Source organism: Gossypium hirsutum, chromosome D06, assembly GCF_007990345.1.
Source record: "Gossypium hirsutum isolate 1008001.06 chromosome D06, Gossypium_hirsutum_v2.1, whole genome shotgun sequence".
Taxonomy (NCBI): Eukaryota; Viridiplantae; Streptophyta; class Magnoliopsida; order Malvales; family Malvaceae; genus Gossypium; species Gossypium hirsutum.
Window position 1 is genome coordinate 4,474,962 of NC_053442.1, and position 20,951 is coordinate 4,495,912.

Below are 20,951 nucleotides of genomic sequence, written 5' to 3' on the forward strand. Positions count from 1 at the left end.
TCTCGATACCATCTGTTGGATCTTCCAGCAAAAAACAAAAGCAAAATCGAATGGAAGCAAAAGGAAGAAAACTAAAAAAATGATAACTCAGCAAATGTTGTAACTGAAAGTCATGTATTTTTCATTCAAATTTTGAATATATGTGAGTTACAAACAATTTGACAGTTACCTACTAATTTAATTGCCCTTACTTAATACATACTAAAAGTTTAGTATCTTGCTTACAAAAGAAAGCTGGCATACCAGCTATTACATCAGTCAATCTTTCCTACTAACTTAGCTAACTCATTACAAAGATTTAGACTAAGTTCCATAGGAACAAAATATTCAAAAAGTAATTCTATAACTGAACCAACTCCATTTCTTGGCTACAAAACAGTATAGCAGCTAAACTTGTACAATTTGCTGCTGCTGGTCTTTTGACCAATTTGTTGTTGTTGGTCCTTTGTTGCAATGCAGGCCACGGCTTCAACACTTGTCTGCAAACCAATTGAGCAACTCCATCCCTGAAACTATAGGGAATTTGTCCATGTCATTCTACTTGAATTTCAGCGTCAATCGGTTTAGCCAAAGAATTCCAATTCAAGTAGGCAAGTTAACTAGGTTGGTTCAACTAGATTTGAGTCACAACATGCTTTTAGGGGAGATTCCAGGGAAATTTCAAAGTTTGCAGAGCTTGGAGACACTAAACCTTTCTCACAATAATCTCTCTGGTGAAATACCAGCCTCTTTGGAGAAGCTCCGAGGCTTGTACACTGTTGACATTTCATATAATGAACTCCAGGGTCCCATTCCCAACTGCCAAGCATTTCTAAATGCTTCAGTACGAGAATCGGGACAGAACAAAGGATTATGTGGCAATGCTAGAGGATTACCGCCTTGCACATCTTTTTCTAAGAAGGGTCACAACAACAACAAAACCTTTTTAGTAGTTATGTTCTCTCTTTTATCGGTTTCTTGTCTCTTGATTTCATCAATTGCTTTGTTGTTTGCCTTCAAGAAGAGGAAGAAAGATGCAGATGAAGGAAGACAAAGCAATGCAAGTGATGAGATATTTTTCTCATTATCTCCCTTTAATGGAAGAAAATTGTTTGAAGAGATCATTAGAGCTACCAAAGATTTTGATGCTCAATTTTGCATTGGGAAGGGAGGATATGGAAACGTATACAAAGCAGAGCTGTCATCAGGAGATGTTGTAGCTGTGAAGAAATTCCATCTGTTGCATTTTGTTTATTTTGTTTACTTTTAATGTTTGCAATCTTTTGTAAATTGAAGCAAGTTGATATACAACTTGGTTTCATAGTTGGTAGGATTTGATAATGATAGATGTTATAGCTGATATGTTTTCAGCTTTTAATTTGTAATTGTTAATTGGCAAGTTGCCAAATTTAGTGGGAGCAGTTACAAGCTTAGGTAACTGACATTCCAATTTTTTAACTTATATTTTGAAATGAAATGAAAGAAATGGTATTCATTCAGTTACAATTTTTACATGTTATTCTTTCTTTTCTTTTTCTGCTTGTTAACCGAGAGCTTATGCTCTTGATGCTTTGAACTTTTGCTTGATGTTCTGCTTGCTGTTCAAAGAGCTTATGCTCTTAGTGTTTCATTGTTTGGTTGTTGCTGCTATTTTATCCAACACAGATCAAAGACAGTTCCTAAATGAGGTTAGGGCATTAGTAGAAACAAGACACAGAAATATTGTGAAGTTCTATGGTTTTTGTTCCTCTGCAGGTCATTCCTTTTTAGTATACAAGTACCTTGAAAGGGGTAGCTTGGCTTCTGTTCTCAGTAAGAATGAAGAATCTAAGAAATTGGACTGAAACAATAGGGTGAATATTGTCAAAGGTGTTGTTAATGCCCTCTCCTATTTGCACCATGACTGTTCACCGCCCATTGTTCATCGAGATATAACAAGCAACAGCATTTTGCTTGATTTGGAGTATGAAGCTCACCTTTCAGACTTTGGCATTGCTAAGCTTCTCAATCCAGACTCATCCAATTGGAGTAATATTGCTGGAACATACGGATACATTGCACCAGGTGATTTTCATTGTACTTCCATAGATGAAATGGCATATAGGATAATATTTGTCATCAACTATTTATCTTTTTCTTTGCAGAGCTTTCCTACACCATGCAAGTTACTGAAAAGTGTGATGTGTTTAGTTTTGGTGTACTGGCATTGGAATTGATACCCGGGGCATATCCGGGTGAATTTCTCTCTAATCTATCAATTGTAACAGCAGAAAACATTCCACTAAACAATGTGTTGGATCAAAGGCTTTCGTCTCCTCCGCCAGAAGTAGTGAACAAACTCGTATTCATCCTGGAGCTGGCTGTTTCATGTTTAGATAACAATCCAAAATCTAGGCCAACCATGCACACATCTAGTCCCTTGTAGGTCCCTTTGATCTTCATCTAATATACCACCTTGGAAATGTTTGGTATTGCTCTAATGTTGTTTCTTTTAGCTTTCGTGTAGTAATCATGGGTGAATGGATTAGCATTTTTATACCCGTAATTACCTTTTCCATGAAAATTGCTACTAGCTTGTTGGTAATGCAACAAGAGTTGTTTCCGATATTTGTCTGTAACAGTTTATCATAAATTATATTCTAGTATTATCTTTTCAAAGGTTTCACCCTCTAATATTAATTTGGTCGTTCAAAGAGCTAAGCCTTTCAAAGCTTTCAACACCCTCCCTTTGCTATTAATCCTTGTCCTATTCTCTCTTATTAGACCTACATCAATTAAAGGATTCGCTAATCCATTTATTAATGAATTGGATATTTTAAGGCTCTCAAATTTTAATGTCTTCCCCATTCTTTTTCTCTAAAGGGTCATACCTATATCAACTATCACTTGTATTTCATGGAGTGATCGTGTTCTTTGAAGTGAATCTACTTGACCAGCCTCCATTAACTCCTATCTTGAATTACCTTAAATGTTTTCTTTGAAAATTGTGGTGGATTTGGTTTTTTCTTTTCTTGTTGTTTTTAGTCATGTTCTGGTGTATACATAGATTTGCTAAGGCAATAGTTCTTGAAGGACCTCATTGTGATAGAGCATTGTGATGGTGTTCACAAAATTGAACTCCAAAATGCCGAGAAGGAGGATAGTCCATATGCGACTTGACGTTTCATGCATACTATTATGTCAAGTCTCTTGGGGGATTTTGGTAGTGGTTGATTGGTGATTGGTGCTCATAATGAAGGTGGTTTCACCCCTAATTGTAATTTGATATTATCTTATAAAAGAATCTTCGGTTTCAACTTCATTCAAACTATGATATTTGAATTATTGGTGGAACAAAAAACTTGGCTTATAATCGTTTAAAAAACAATTCCATTTTAACTCTAGTCAAAACAAAATGTGGGTAGAACTAGAGATTTTGCACAACTAATCTAAAAATGTGAGTGAGCCAAAGAGATAAATAAAGAGAGAACCAACACACAATATTTATTAGCACAGTTCAGATTCCCCCATCCTACATTTGCAGAGTTTCACTTAAAGAACAATTTTATTCAATAATTATTTGGATTACTTATTTGCTTAAATCGAATCTATCCTTACATAAAGAAGTAATTGCGGTCCAAATACCAACTCCAATTGTTACAAACCACTCTCCCTAAATACGTCACATGATAACAATATTTCTCCATAAACAATATCTAAACAAAGAGTGTTTAAAACACCCCAAAATGACTAAAGAAGAAACTCCATCAATCGACATATTGATAGGCTCTTCTCCAACATTGATCAGTAGCCAAAAGATAAGTCTTTATCACCGCTTAAATGATAACTCCCATAACAAAAAGTGCAAATAAAGAGAATTAAATTGAAACTTCCCTTAAGAGTATGCACAAGGGGCTCGCTTAAACTCCCCTTATCATCACCATGCACCTTGCACCTTGCACCTTGCACCTTGCAGAGAAAGGTAGTTTGTGGGACACCCCACACCCGATCCAGTTGTTGGATCCGAATGTGTAACATTGCATTACGTTGTCAGAGCAACTTAGGCTAACTTGACATATATTCACAAAGTTAAATTCATAATTATCATTCATAACAATTAACCCATTCATTATGATCATACACATACATCATAATACATAAGAATCAATTACATCTAATTACTGGGTTATAATAAGTTAATTTCAAAATTAGGACTCAAATTCAAACTTAAATGTCAAATTTTAACTTGTTGTCTTGAGATATAGAACCTCGTGTCTCAAATTCAAACTTAAATTGTTTACGTAATTAGCTTGCAAGTCTGGCTTGGCCTACCTATATTAATTTTTTTATATATAAATAGATTTAAAAATATATAATAAATCAAGTACACTAAAAACATTAAAATAACTGTTTCTCAACAAATTAAAAATAAATTTTAAAAAAATTTTATACTTAAATAACACTAAGATAAATGCAATTTAACAAATAAATACCTCTAAAATAGTAATAAAATTAACAATAAAAAAAACTAATTCAATGTCCAAACAATAATATCAAGATGTTAGTAATATAATAGTAAAATGACAACAAAACAGTGACAAAACAACAATTTTTTTTTTTTGTAAATTCAAGTCGGGTCGGGTTCAAGCAAAAAAAAAAGCTTATTTGAGGTTCGATCCATTTTCTAAATGGGTTTTATTTTTTTTCTAACCCCATTTTTTGATTTTAAATTTTCACTCAAACCTTCTCACTTTTCAAGAAATCCCAACCCATGTCAGTTCTAATCCCCACTTATTCAATTTAATAAGGGCTTTTACAAGGTGGGATTATTAGAGGTGATGAAGGTATTCTTCACTGTTACATTGTTAGTTGGTTGCGAATTTTGGCCTGATTTTGGTGTCCACAATATGTTCGTCCTTTGTCCTCTTAGAAAAAATTTTAGTTCTGTTTATCTTAGTTCTCCTTATGTGAGCTTGTTTAGATGAACTCTTTAAGAACAATAAATTCTTTGAAACATGATTAATTTTGAAAATAAAACATGGTTCTAGGAAGTAACATAGATTTTTGTTTCAATTATAGTTAGAATAACGTATTGTTGAGGGTACCCGCAACAAAGAGAGAAAACTTGAAAGAAAAAGAAACTGAAGAAGATAATCTAAAATTGATCTACCTCACTAATTTTCATTAAGGCAAAAAATATAAATTACAAAGCAGTTACCTAGTACATAACTACTCCCACTAATTACATTAAAAATTGCATAACTTATCTTGCACACATAAATAAGTTGACTTATCAACTAAAACCATCCTATTTCTTAGGTGTACCTGGTACACCCCTTGGCAATACCTTGGTCCGGCCTGTCAAACTCTGTCACTTGAAACCATAGGTCGTCGCGCGAGTGACAAACTGTGTGCATGCAGTTGGCTCGTGCCTTACCATTATTAATTTCTTCCACTACCGTCGGACACCATACATGGCCTCCTTGCAATTGCCAGGCATAACTCGCCGCTCGCTTTGGGAACACTTTCGCCAAACAGAAGTATCTCTTTCACAACCGCGATTATCAGCAAATGACGCGTTCCTTTGAAAACGGAATTGATGCATTCCGCCAGGTTCGAGGTTATGTGGTCATATCGTAGCCTGCCGTCGTATGATTATGTCTACTGTTCGAATAGTATGTTTTCGAGATATGTTGCCCACGCCGACTTCCTTTTAAATTTGTTGCTCTAATATGATCTTTAAATTATTTTTTTATAAATGTATTTGTTACATTTTTTTTAACTCGCTGAGTGCCATAATCTTGTGCATATATAAAGCATTGCATGGTGTATAGGAAATTAATTTGGGAGAACACGATGGAAATGGAACTTTGGATTATTAGGTTTTGGTCAATAATGTCCGTTTCTGGGCAGGGTTTATGGCCAACCCCAGCCAATGAGAGTAAGGAGACTAAAAACAAAATTTGCTCATTTAGCTAAAAGAGTTTAATTCTTCCCTGGTACCCTGGTAGAGATGCCTATAGGTCGAGCTAAGCTCGAGTCAGTCCCAACCAAATATCAAGCCCAACTGGTAGGCTCAAACCCCGTCTAAAAAATAAACTTAAATTTTTGTGCAAATTCGGTCTAGATTATATATGTTAAGCTCGGGCTCGACACATTTTTTTTAATCTTACATATACTAAATCAAACTATGTATTTGACTTGGACCTGTTATTATGAAATGCAACTAATATGATTTCGTCTGGTTATAACTTAACAGCTTTGTATTATGTTATACAATAGCTGGTGGCTTTAGAACTATTTCAAGACCAGACAATTAATCCATCTTCTCTCCACATTCCTCTTTTCCCATCTTTCTTCCACCAAATTACTTACCTTGTTTTCAAGCTGAGCATTTTACAACACGATCCTCATCAATCAGGTTTTTAGCAAGTCTTAAATTTTTCAATGAGAATAAAGCATAAATGTGCCACTACCACTTAATCTTCTATATAGCACATAGTTCATGTAACAGCTAACATAAAGTAGAGAGAACAGTTTGGCACTTTGGCTTGTCAAAAGTAGGCAATTCCAATTGCGATCACAACATTACATAGACTGTCCATTCACCACAGTCTTCCCACATCTGTTCCAATGAAAACAAAGAATGCCAAATGGATGCAACTAAAACTGGAATCACAGGACAAAAAGGAAACAATATCAAATATTTACAAGCAAGAGTTTACAGTAATAATAGGCTCTATCATAAATTTCTTCTGCTAGAGATATGTAGTTAACAACAAAAACCAAATTCAGATGATCCAATACTAAAACAGTCTATAAGATCCAACAGACCTTTTCAATAAGGATTTAAGCTTCTCAAAAGTAACTAAATACTTTTTTTCCAGCAAACTTCAAGCAATAGTAGCTTGAGTGCTTAAATTCAAAGTCTATTCTGAACTTCCTAAAAGTATCTGAGTAAATTAAACAGAAAACACAAACAAAATAATTCCAGAAAGAGACTCATTTTATTTCAGCAATCAAGCATCTTGCTTAAAGCAATCACTATAAGGATCTTATCACAAAGGGATCAATTAAACACAATACAATGGTTAAACTACACCAATGTCCACTATACATATAACTTATTTTTTTGGAAAAAGTTTTGAACTAATGATTGCAAGATTTATAGGGACTGCAAAAGAACAATAAAGTTCCTTACATTGCAATGGATAACTGCGTATAATAACTCATGATCTGTCAAAAATGCCTTCATATAACCGAGAATATGCTAAACAGCTATGGTGGAACAGGATTGTGATATCAAGCTACAGGATATATATAAGTATTATGGAGTGTTAAAGATTTCAAGCAAAGATATTAGCTCTACTTTCTTGGCTTATAAAGACAAAGAGAAAGCTTTGGAACTATACAAACATCTAGCTGAGTATCATGACAATCACATATTATGCTGCCATCATCTTGTATGCTATCAAGATGAATGGTTGCTTGCGATAAAATATTTTAAAAACGTTCTAACTTATTTAAGAGAAAAGGGAAAATAGTTATTCAAATCGAAGTGAGTATACGTGGTTCAGTTACATTAGTGTACTAAATTTCGGTAAGATCTTCCAAGATGTTGCTTGTATATGGACCAAAAAAAAAATCAAAGTATTTACATGCAGTATTCGAAAAAGTCTATATTCATTACTAATTTTGATGGGCGAGTAAAATTTTTACTCTATTTAAATTCATGTAATAGACAAATTGGAGTTGCTATTGATAAGCTAAAATATTTGATGAACTACATCATCAATTTGCCATTCGAATCTGTTATCCGAAATTATAAGAATTTCAATATGACGTCTAAACTATTATCTTTTCTTACCTAACTTGATTCTTAAATCTTGTAAGTTGATTGCATCTTTCATATATTTATTTTGAAGTTCGATTCTCAATTTGTTTGTTGACTTATTTGCCTATGTCCAAATGGATAGAAAGCATGTGAGTCATGAGTTTTTACTGGATGCTTCCCTTAGTTCAGAGATAAGTTCTGTTTTATTATAAATCTAGATCATCTCTTGAAGCGTAAAATGATTAAACAGAAACGACTTCAGGGTTACCTACTTAAGATTTTTTTACGAATGAATTAGTTAAGCATTTCTGTAATGTTTACCATCATTACAACGAAATAATTGCTTGCAAAAAATCACAAGTAAGATTTCAATATTTTTATTATGATATTCTATTTACTTAAATTATTTATTTTATAGATGTGCATCATTAACCTCGAGAGCGAGTTGAATAGGGTACCACTTCTGTATGTTCAATTATTTGAAACTTTAATCAGATATGCAAAATCTGCTAAAACCTAATAAGAAATATATAAAAATTATAAATTTGTTTTTATAATTCATATTGTCATTTTAATTTTTTGATATAGGGTCCCACTTCTTTTGGAATAAATTATTTTTAAAAATATAGGAATAGTTTATTATTTTTTGTTACAACGATTCAACAGTAAAAAGTAATGTCAATTTTGTTATATATTCTCAATGTTTTTGCTTTTAGGCACTATTTATCTTTTCCAACGATGGTCTTTAAATATGGTCAGATTATGCTGTATCTCTTCAATTCCAATGTTTAGCATGTTCTCGGTTATATGATCTAGTCTAATTTTTGGTTTGCAATAGCTATGATGGAACCAGATTGTGATATCAAGGTATGAGATATATAGACATATTATGAAGTGTCAAAAATTTTAAGCAAAGAAATTAGCTCCATTTTCCTGCTTTATAAAGACAAAGAAGAAGGTTTGAAAACGTAAAAAAAAAAGCTATTTGAGCATCATGACGATCACATACTGTGCTACCATCATCTTGTATACTATTAAGATGAATGGTTGCTTGCAATAGAATGTTTTAAAAATGTTGCAACTTATTTTAGAGAAAGGATGAAGAAGTAAGAAATAAGCATATGTGATTCAGTTACATTAAAGAAGATTTCTTTAAGATCTGCTAGGATGTTGCTTGTATATGGGCTAAGAAAGTATTTACACACAATATCCAAAAAAGTCTATATTCATTACTAATTTCAATGGGCGGATAAAATTTTTATCTTACTCAACTCATATCGATGTTAATGATGCCAATCTATAAAATAAACAATTTAAGTAAAAGTTAATAACAAAAGTGAATTGAATATTGTTACGTGCATCTTGACATGTAACAAATAATTGAACAAATATAGTGTAAAGACTTCTTACTTAATTTTTTTTTATAAATTGGCATCATTAATAGCAACTCTCGTTTGTTTGTTACATGTATCTAAATCGAGTAAAAAATTTACTACCCATTGAAATTAGTAATGAATATTGACTTTCCCGGATATAACATGTAAATACTTTCTTGGCCCATATACAAATAATATCCTAAAAGATCTTACAAAAATCTTCTCTAATGTAACTGAACAACATATACTCACTTCAGTTTAAATAAATATTTTCCAACTTCATCTTTTCTCTAAAATAAGTTGGAACATTTTTAAAACATTCTACCGAAAACAACTATTCATCTTAGTGGTATACAAGATGATAGCAGCACAATAAGTGATCGTCATAATGCTCAACTAGCTATTTGTACGTTTCCAAAGCTTCCTCTTTGTCTTTATAAAGCAGGAAAGTGGAGCTAATTTTTTTAATTTAAATCTTTAACACTCCATAATATGTATATGTATCCCATACCTTGATATCTCAATCTGATTCCACTATAGTTGTTGCAAGCCAAAAATAAAAATTAAGCTATATCATATAATTAAGAACATGCTAAATATTAGAGTTGAAAAGATGCAACATAGTTTGAACACATTTAAAAACCACCGTTGGAAAAGATAAATAGTCTAAAAGAAAAAATATTGAGAATATATAACAAAATTGACATTACTTTTTACTGTTGAGTCGTAACAAAAATGAATAAACTATTCATATATTTTCAGAAATAACTGATTTCAACACAACTGTCAAAGCTACTTCTTTTGAAATCATGAGAAGTTATAAAGGAATCAAACCTCTTGTACCACTGTCTTGGTGACTGTTTCAAACCGTAAAGGGACTTTTTCAGTAAGCAAACATAGTCCACTTTTTTTGAGAATGTAAAACCCTCTGGTTGTTGCATGTAAATATCCTCCTCAAGTTCTCCATGCAAAAATGAAGTTTTTACATCTAACTGTTCAAGCTCCAAATCATGCATCGCCACAATACCAAGCAAAGCTCGAATTGAACTATGCTTTACAATTGGGGAGAACACATCTATGAAGTCCACTCTTGAAATTTGACTGTAACCCTTTGCAACAAACCTTACTTTATATCTGGGTTCTTCAACTCCTAGAGTCTCTTCTTTCTTTTTAAACACTCATTTACAACGAATAACCTTTTTACCTTTAGGAAGTTTCACAAGATCCCATATTCTGTTTTTGTGGAGTGATTTCATCTCCTATTGTATAGAAAACATCCACTTTTCTAAGTCTTCACAGCTCACCGCTTTAGAATAATTAGATGGCTCTTAGTTTGTATATATATCTTCAGCCACATTTAAAGCATAAGCAACTAGATCAACCTCGGCATACTTCTTTGGAAGTTTAATTTCTCTTCTAATTCTATTTTTAGCGGTAGAGTATTATGGTGAAAAAGTAACTCTATTCTAATTTTTTGTACTGGCTTGAGGAGTCGACTCTGTTGTAGATTTTGGATTAATCTGATACTCTACCTGCTTTTAATTTTCTTTATTGGAAGAGTCTTTAAGAAATAAGTTAAGTAGCATTGCAGCTTTATCAAAAACAACATCTCTTCTAATCACAACTTTTCTATTTTCAGGACACCATAACTTATACCCTTTTACACTAGCTTTATAACCAAGAAAAACACATTTAATGTATCTCGGTTCCAATTTTCCATTATCGACATGAGTATACGTAGGACACCCAAAGATCTTTAAATCAGAATAGTCTGCAGGATTACCAGACCATACCTCTTGTGGAGTCTTTTTCTCAATGGCAACGGATGGAGATCGATTAATCAAAAAACATACAATAGAGGCTGCTTTGGCCCAAAACACATTTAATGTATCTCGGTTCCAATTTTCCATTATCGACATGAGTATACGTAGGACACCCAAAGATCTTTAAATCAGAATAGTCAGCAAGATTACCAAACCATACCTCTTGTGGAGTCTTTTTCTCAATGGCAACGGATGGAGATCGATTAATCAAAAAACATACAATAGAGGCTGCTTTGGCCCAAAACAACTTCGGTAAGTTAGCATTCGACATCATACATCGAACTTTCTCCATGATCATTCTGTTCATTCATTTTGCAACGCCGTTTTGTTATGGAGTATGACGAACTGTCAAATGTCTCACGAACCCTCTAACTTGTATAGTTCATTAAACTCATCAGAATAAAACTTTAAGCTATTGTCTATGTGGAGGTGTTTTATTTGTTTTCCATCTATTTTTCAGTCAGAGTTTTCCAATACTTAAATGCGAAAAACACATCGCTTTTCTGCTTCAGGAAGAACGCCCAAACTTTTCTGAAAAAAATTATCAATAAAAGTTAGCATATAATTAGCTCTACCTCTCAAAGGCACTCTAGATGTCCTCCACAGATCAGAATGAATATACCCCAATGTTCCCTTTGTGCTATGGATTCTTCTAGTGAATCAAACTCTCTTTTGCTTCCAAAAAACTAGTTACTCACAGAACTTTAGTTTACAAATTCCTTGTCCATCAAGAAGTCCTCTTTTGTTCAATTCTGCCATGTCATTTTCACTCATATGCCTTAGGCGCATATGCCAAAGTTTAGTAATATCATCATCTGATAAGGAAGAGGAAACGACAGCTGTATCATCAGTAACAGTAGAACCCTGCAAAACATATAACTTGGCAGTATTTCTCTGCCCTTTCATCACAACGAGGAAACCTTTGGAAATATTCAAAACCCCACTTTCAACTGTTAATCTGTACCATTTTGAATCAAGGTACTCAACGAAATTAAATTTCTCTTCAATTCTGGAACATGTCGTATGCCACTAAGTGTTTTGACAACTCCGTCAAACATCTTAACTTTAATCGTTCCAACACGTGTAATTTTACACAAATCATTATTTTTCATCAAAACAACACCTTCAGACACTGTTTTTTAAGTTGTAAACCAATCCCGATTGGGACTCATGTGAAAGGTGTAGCCCGAACCAAGAATCCACTCATCGCTCACTTTAGAATTGTTGATAGAAGCAACTAAAAGTTCGTCGTCGCTGTAGTCTTCTAAAACATCAGTTTCACCGAATTTTTTTGGTTATTTTCCTTTTTGATTCGCAACCTCCTTTTTGATCTTGTTCTGCAGCTTATAACACTCAAATTTAATGTGCCCTTTTTTCTTGCAGAAGTTACAAGTTTTACCTTTGTTTGAAGACTTTAATCTACCTTTAGATTTACCGCGAGGATTTCATTGTTGTGTCCTTCCACGATCATCATCAGCATTTCGATCTTGTCTCATACGAACAATAAGACCCTCTCCTTGAGAGTTGGGTTTAACCACAAAATGCTTCGTCTTATCATATGAGGTCAAAGAATCATAAACCTCATTAACTGTGAGAGACTCGCAGCAATATAAAATCATGTCTCTAAAGGTTGAATAAGATAGGGACAATGAACAAAGTAGAATCAACCCTAGATCTTCCTTATCATACTAAACCTCCATGACCTCCAAGTTTAAAAGAATTTTTTTAAAGACTGTTAAGTGTTCGTGCACAGACACACCTTCCTCCAAACGATGAGCATAAAGGCGTTGCTTCATATGCGACTTGCTGGTTAGAGTTTTCAACATACATATTTGTTTCAGCCTCTTCCATAATGCAGCGGCAGTCTTCTCCTTCATCACATTTTGCAAAATTTCGTTAGACAAATGCAAATGTAATTGTGTTAACGCCTTTCGATCCTTACGTTTCTTCTCTTCATTCGTTAATGTCGAAGGCATCTTATCTATCCCTAGTAGGGCATCCTCCAGATCCATCTGCGCAAGAACTGCTTGCATCTTAATCTGCCACAACACAAATCTAGTGTTGCGATCCAACAACTGAATTTCATACTTCAAAGACGCCATTACCGTGATCGAGATGAACAACCTAGAAGCTCGGACACGAATTTGTAAAAAAATAGAATATCGGTAATGACAATATATCGCAAAGAAAAGAGAAAGGAAAAATAAAAAACACACACAGATTTTTACATGTAAATCCTTTTGGGAAAAAAACCACGGGCAGAGGAGAAGAAAATTTACTATGTCAAATTCAAATGATTACAAGAGGAGTAGACTATGTCTATTTATAGGCTTGTAAAACCATATTCTAATTGGAGTGTAGTAAGATTGAAACACATTATTCTAACCAATATCAAATAGATGGAGTTTAATAATGTTTTAAAAACCTTATTCTAAAACAAAATAAAAGAAGTGTAGTTCTATATGGATTTTACTTTTATTTTATTTTATCACTGTATTTTATTTAAATAAGAATTCGAGTCACTTAATTCTAACACTAACCTGTGAAGTCTCAAGTATATAAGCATTTTTTTACTTGCTAGCATACGAATTAATTACAATCATAATCCCTTCCAAAGTAGCCCTTAAACAAGACTTAAGAATTTTCTAATAAAGCCTAGGATAAAGCAAAAATCTCTAAGATATGTCTTCAAGTCATTCAAATCAATCTCCACGAAACAGAAGATTTGATTTGCTTGATTTGAATTAATCCAATCTTTAAAGATTTATTGCTTCATAAGATCAATATTCAAATATGGACCAATATATGTCCATAATATCAACTAATTCGTGGCCCAACTATATTATTTCAAAAAGTTACTAACTTCAAATATGATCAATTATGAAACCTTGAGCAGTTATCGACATAGTTGTAATTGCTTGATGTCGTTGCTCTTATAAGTGCCTCAACAAACTTAAAACCTTTCTATTAAAAGTAATTTCAATTGGAGTCTCTAGTGACATCTATATTATACCAAACTACCAAATTTAATTTCATTAGGCATAAACTTCTATTGCATTTTATTAGAGTTCATTCAACCATTTCACTCCAATCTTGAAGAGTTAGATTTATTCGTGGATTGAGCTTAAACAAAATATATCATTTTATTTGTCTAAACTTGGCTTTACCCAAAGCGTAATGTTACACTTCTACCCAAATCTAACTAAAAAAAGTTTGAAGGAATTTGAATTTGACTTGATCCGCAATAGAGGTGATTAGGGGTGGGGCAGTAATAAAATTCTAGTCCTGTTTTATAGAAATGGACTAGGCCTGACTTGAAAAATAAGCCTAAATATTTTTTCAAGTATGGCTCGGATAAAAAACTAAAACTCGAGTTTGACTTGACCTACCTGTATTAAATTTTTTATATATATAAATAAAATTTAAAAAATATAATACATCAAATACATTAAAAAATTAAAATAAATGTTTCTAAATATATTAAAAAACTTTTATATTTAAATAACATTAAGATAGATACAACTTAATAAGCAAATGTATCTAATATAATAGTAAAATTAACTATAAAACAGTACTTATACAATGTCCAAACGATCACAACAAAATAGTAGTAATATAATAGTAAAATAACAACAAAACAACAACAAAATAACAATAATTTTTTTTACTAATTCGGGTCAGACCAAATTCAAGCCAAAAAAATTTACTTGTGGCTCGACTTACTTTCTAGATGGGTCTTATGTTTTTGCCAAAATCTATTTTTGAGTTTAAATTTTTATTTAACATCTTCTACTTTTCAAGTAGCTCGGTGTCTATGAGAAGGTCTAATCCGCACTTATTCAATTTATTAAATATTATTTGTAGAAAATTGACCCCTTCTCGGGAACAGAAGACTTCAGTTAGCCCAGCACATTACACACGCTCCGCGTCAAGAGTCGTTTGTCTTCTTTTTCTTTTTATTCTTTTTGAATTTCATTGGGGTTCTCTTCACTTTTTTGTTTAACCTTCAGACAATTTCAGATTAATTTTTTTTCCTTCAATGGGTTGCTTTTAATTTTGTTAACATTCGAAACTTTCTATTTTATTTTTCTCCAGATTAAGATTTGGACTTGGATTTGAGTTGTAGCAGTTATTATTTTGCCCAAATTACAGGGTTTGTCAAAACCCTTCCGTGATTTTTGAACTTCTTTGGTACAATCCTATCCCAAATAAATCAACTCATTATTCACTCAATGGGTTGTCATAACAAAATCACACATGAAATTATATATTTCAAGATACGTAATGATTGGTTTCATGAAGAAATGATTAAACACTTAAAACTAAAGAATGATTTCATTCACCAAAATTAGGGGAAAAAGCCTATGACTGCTTTAGGTATAATCTTCATCTGCAACAAGTTGATGGATACATCTCAAATCTCAATTTCAGTGTTGAAAGTACAAGGGCTTTTACACTGTGGGATTGTTAGAGATGATGAAGGTATTCATCACTGTTGCATTGTCAGCTGGTTGCGGATTTTGGCTTGATTTTGGCGTCCACAATATGTTCGTCATTTGTCCTCTTAGAATAACTTTAAGTTCTGGTTATCATAGTTCTTATTTCAGTTACTTATTTAGATGAACTCTTTAAGAACACTGAATTCTTTGAAACATAATTAATTTTGCCTTTCTTTTTTAACCAAAAATCAGCTGCTTCAAAGGAGGAAATGGGGCTAAAATCTTGAAAATAAAACATGGTTCTTGGAAGTAACATAGATTTTGTTTCAATTATAGTTAGAATAATATATTCAGTTTCACATATGCTCTATTTCAATCTGCGTACAGAAGGGTTTGGTCTGAACTCTGAGATGCTATTGCTGTGGACCCAAAAGATAGGGAGATAAAAGCTTATTGCCTGTGTGAATGTCCAAGTCAAAAGGAGTCTACCATAAGTGCAGAACAAAAGTTGCCAAACGAAATTAACGGAATAACATAAACTAATAGAATGAAAAGACTTAAGAGGGATAAATTTATGTTACTACACTGAATCCATTTTTCCACATCTCCAGTTTGTAGTCTTATATGACATTTGTCTTCTTGACACTAAATGGGCCAACATATATTACTATAATACAAAGACTTAAAACTCTAGAGTGAAAAAGGGGTGAAAGACTTCTTGTTTTTTTATTTGAGGGTTGAAAGACTTAATAGTTAGTTTGATCGTACAGGCTACTGCAATTAACCTATATATAACCGTCATATCATGGCTGTTACTTCCATGCAGAGCATTTGTTAATGATGAAGAGTTTAACCGTGCTTGCCCCCTTAATCTTGTGTGTTACTTTACTATTTTCTTCTCTTAATGTCGCTTCTGATTCTGCAGCAGAAGCATTGGCAATCCTCAAATGGAAAGCCAGCCTTCAAAGCCAAAACCATTCTGTTTTGCTTTCCTGGAATACATCCAACGACCCAAATACCAAAACAAGTCCTTGTGCTTGGTTTGGAATCCATTGCAACCATGCTGACAGTGTTACTAAGATTAACCTCACTGGCTATGGTGTAAAAGGTACGCTCCATTCATTTCCATTCTCGTCTTTGCCTAATCTTGCAGAGTTGGACCTTAGCACCAATGAACTTTATGGCATAATCCCACCTAAAATCAGTCAGCTCTCCAAACTCACCTACCTCGATTTATCCGATAACCAGTTCTCTGGCCAAATCCCACCTGAAATTAGCCACCTTGTACATCTTCAGACCCTCCATCTTGCTGGAAATCAGTTGAACAGCTCAATTCCTCGAGAAATTGGTCAGCTCAAATTTCTCACTGACCTTGCCTTGTGTAGCAACAAGCTAAATGGTTGCATTCCTGCTTCTCTCGGTAAACTAAGTCGACTTGTTTCCTTGCTTCTCTATAATAATTCCCTTTCTGGTCCCATTCCTCCAGAATTGGGAAACCTTAGGAATTTAGTTGAAGTTTACCTGGACACCAACCGTCTAACTGGTCCCATCCCTTCCACATTTGGAAACTTGAAAAAACTGACGGTGCTTCATATGTTTAACAATAGTCTTTCAGGTCCCATCCCCTCTGAGTTAGGGAATATGGAATCTCTTTCTGAAATAAGCCTTTATCACAACAATCTATCTGGCTTGATCCCAACCTCATTTGGTGACTTGAGACATCTTACAGTTGCCCACCTTTATGAAAATCAACTCTCTGGGCCAATTCCTGAGGAGATAGGAAACTTGAATTCTCTTGTTGACCTGGAGTTGAGTGAAAACCAACTCAATGGCTCTATTCCTGCTTCACTTGGCAGTTTGAGCAACTTGGAAATTCTGCATCTCCGAGACAACCGACTCTCAGGTTCCATTCCTAATGAAATCGGAAACTTGATGAAGTTGATCGTGTTAGAACTAGACCACAACAATCTGACAGGAAATTTGCCGCAAGGCATTTGCCGTGGTGGATCACTTGAATACTTCACAGCAGCAGACAACCAGCTTACCGGGCCAATCCCTCAAGGGTTGAAAAATTGCACTAGCTTGAAGAGAGTCTACCTTGAAAGAAACCGACTCAGAGGAAATATATCTGAAGATTTAGGCGTTTACCCAAACCTAAGATTCATTGAATTAAGTGACAACGAACTTTATGGTGAAGTGTCTTCCAATTGGGGATTGTGCAGAAGCTTACAGAGCCTATCTATTGCAAGGAACAATCTCAGTGGCACAATACCAGCTGAGATTGGAAACTCACGTCAGATACACAGGCTTGATCTTTCTTCAAATCATTTAGTTGGGGAGATTCCAAAGAAAATTTCAAAGTTGACATCTTTGCTTTATCTTTTTTTGAATGGGAATCAACTTTCTGGTAGTGTACCCTTGGAACTAGGACTTATGTCCAAGCTTTTGTATCTAGATTTGTCTGCAAACCAATTGAGCAAGTCCATCCCTGAAACTATTGGGAATCTGTCCATGTCATTCTACTTGAATTTGAGCATCAATCGGTTTAGCCAAAGAATTCCAATTCAAGTAGGCAAGTTAACTACCTTGGTTCGACTAGATTTGAGTCACAACATGCTTTCAGGGGAGATTCCAGGGGAATTTCGAAGTTTGCAGAGCTTGGAGACACTAAACCTTTCTCACAATAATCTCTCTGGTGAAATACCATCCTCTTTGGAGAAGCTCCGAGGCTTGTACACTGTTGACATTTCATATAATGAACTCCAGGGTCCCATTCCCAACTGCCAAGCATTTCTAAATGCTTCAGGACAAGAATTGGGAGGGAACAAAGGATTATGTGGCAATGCTAGAGGATTACCGCCTTGCACACCTTTTTCTAAGAAGGGTCACAACAACAACAAAACCATTTTAGTAGTTATGTTCTCTCTTTTATCGGTTTCTTGTCTCTTGATTTCATCAATTGCTTTGTTGTTTGCCTTCAAGAAGAGGAAGAAAGATGCAGATGAAGGAAGGCAAAGCAATGCAAGTGATGAGATATTTTTCTCATTATCTCCCTTTAATGGAAGAAAATTGTTTGAAGAGATCATTAGAGCTACCAAAGATTTTGATGCTCAATATTGCATTGGGAAGGGAGGATATGGAAACGTATACAAAGCAGAGCTGTCATCAGGAGATGTTGTAGCTGTGAAGAAATTCCATCTGTTGCATACCAGTGAAATGGCAGATCAAAGACAGTTCCTAAATGAGGTTAGGGCATTAGTAGAAACAAGACACAGAAATATTGTGAAGTTCTATGGTTTTTCTTCCTCTGCAGGTCATTCCTTTTTAGTATACAAGTATCTTGAAAGGGGTAGCTTGGCTTCTGTTCTCAGTAAGAATGAAGAATCTAAGAAATTGGACTGGAACAATAGGGTGAATATTGTCAAAGGTGTTGTTAATGCCCTCTCCTATTTGCACCATGACTGTTCACCGCCCATTGTTCATCGAGATATAACAAGCAACAACATTTTGCTTGATTTGGAGTATGAAGCTCACCTTTCAGACTTTGGCATTGCTAAGCTTCTCAATCCAGACTCATCCAATTGGAGTAATATTGCTGGAACATACGGATACATTGCACCAGGTGATTTTCATTGTACTTCCATAGATGAAATGGCATATAGGATAATATTTGTCATCAACTATTTATCTTTTTCTTTGCAGAGCTTTCCTACACCATGCAAGTTACTGAAAAATGTGATGTGTTTAGTTTTGGTGTGCTGGCATTGGAATTGATATCCGGGGCATATCCGGGTGAATTTCTCTCTAATCTATCAATTGTAACAGCAGAAAGCATTCCACTAAACAATGTGTTGGATCAAAGGCTTTCGCCTCCTCCGCCAGAAGTTGTGAACAAACTCGTATTCATCCTGAACCTGGCTGTTTCATGTTTAGATAACAATCCAAAATCTAGGCCAACCATGCACACTGTTTCTCAGCTGGTGTTCGACCACATCTAGTCCCTTGTAGGTCCCTTTGATCTTCATCTAATATACCACCTTGGAAATGTTTGGTATTGCTCTAATGTTGTTTCTTTTAGCTTTCGTGTAGTAATCATGGGTGAATAGATTAGCATTTTTATACCCGTATTTACCTTTTCCATGAAAATTGCTACTAGCTTGTTGGTAATGCAACAAGAGTTGTTTCCGATATTTGTCTGTAACAGTTTATCATAAATTATATTCTAGTATTATCTTTTCAAAGGTTCACCCTCTAATATTAATTTGGTCGTTCAAAGAGCTAAGCCTTTCAAAGCTTTCAACACCCTCCCTTTGCTATTAATCCATGTCCTATTCTCTCTTATTAGACCTACATCAATTAAAGGATTCGCTAATCCATTTATTAATGAATTGGATCTTTTAAGGCTCTCAAAATTTAATGTCTTCCCCTTTCTTTTTCTCTAAAGGGTCATACCTATATCAACTATCACTTGTATTTCATGGAGTGATCGTGTTCTTTGAAGTGAATCTACTTGACCAGACTTCATTAACTCCTATCTTGAATTACCTTAAATGTTTTCTTTGAAAATTGTGGTGGTTATTGTCCACTCTATTTTGTATGAAAGTTGTGGTGGATTTGGTTTTTTCTTTTCTTGTTGTTTTTAGTCGTGTTCTGGTGTATACATAGATTTGTTAAGGCAATAGTTCTTGAAGGTCCTCATTGTGATAGAGCATTGTGATGGTGTTCACAAAATTGAAATCCAAAATGCCAAGAAAGAGGATAGTCCATATGAGACTTGACGTTTCGTGCATGCTATTATGTCAAGTCTCTTGGGGGATTTTGGTAGTGGTTAATTGGTTGATTGGTGCTCATAATGAAGGTGGTTTCACCCCTAATTGTAATTTGATATTATCTTATAAAAGAATCTTCGATTTCAACTTCATTCAAACTATGATATTTGAATTATTGGTGGAACAGAAAACTTGGCTTATAATCGTTTAAAAAACAATTCCGTTTGAACTCTAGTCAAAACAAAAGGTGTGTAGAACTAGAGATTTTGCACAACTAATCTAAAAATGTGAGTGAGCCAAAGAGATAAATAAAGAGAGAACCAACACACAATATTTATTAACACAGTTCAGATTCTCCCATCCTACATTTGCAGAGTTTTGCTTAAAGAACAATTTTATTCAATAATTATTTGGATTACTTATTGGTTTAAACCGAATCTATCATTACATAAAGAAGTAATTGCGGTCCAAATACCGACTCCAATTGTTACAAACCACTCTCCCTAAATACGTCATATAATAACAATATTTCTCCATAAACAATATCTAAACAAAGAGTGTTTAAAACACCCCAAAATGACTAAAGAAGAAACTCCATCAATCGACATATTGATAGGCTCTTCTCCAACATTGATCAGTAGCCAAAAGATAAGTCTTTATCACCACTTAAATGATTAGCTCCCATAACAAAAAGTGCAAATAAAGAGAATTAAATTGAAACTTCCCTTAAGAGTATGCACAAGGGGCTCGCT

At 34.1% G+C, this 20,951-nt stretch overlaps 1 protein-coding gene and 1 pseudogene across 1 annotated transcript; both read left to right on the forward strand.

The window, feature by feature from the left end:
- The first annotated feature begins 898 nt into the window (after positions 1–898).
- On the forward strand, positions 899–2,404 carry LOC107939580 (MDIS1-interacting receptor like kinase 2-like; annotated as a pseudogene).
- A 12,502-nt stretch (positions 2,405–14,906) lies between these two features.
- Positions 14,907–19,645, forward strand: LOC107939577 (MDIS1-interacting receptor like kinase 2). The gene is made up of 2 exons (XM_041095119.1): positions 14,907–19,052; positions 19,133–19,645. The coding sequence occupies exons 1-2, from the start codon at positions 16,268–16,270 to the stop codon at positions 19,426–19,428; spliced, it is 3,081 nt and encodes a 1,026-aa protein (XP_040951053.1). The 5' UTR covers positions 14,907–16,267; the 3' UTR covers positions 19,429–19,645.
- Positions 19,646–20,951: the final 1,306 nt, after the last annotated feature.

What these genes read in the sequence shown, in the direction of transcription:
- LOC107939577 (XM_041095119.1), top strand. Translation starts at nt 16,268, where the DNA reads ATGATGAAGAGTTTAACCGTGCTTGCCCCCTTAATCTTGTGTGTTACT. An exon ending in ATACGGATACATTGCACCAG is followed by an intron (nt 19,053 to 19,132) that starts GTGATTTTCATT and finishes TTTTCTTTGCAG; the next exon opens with AGCTTTCCTACACCATGCAA.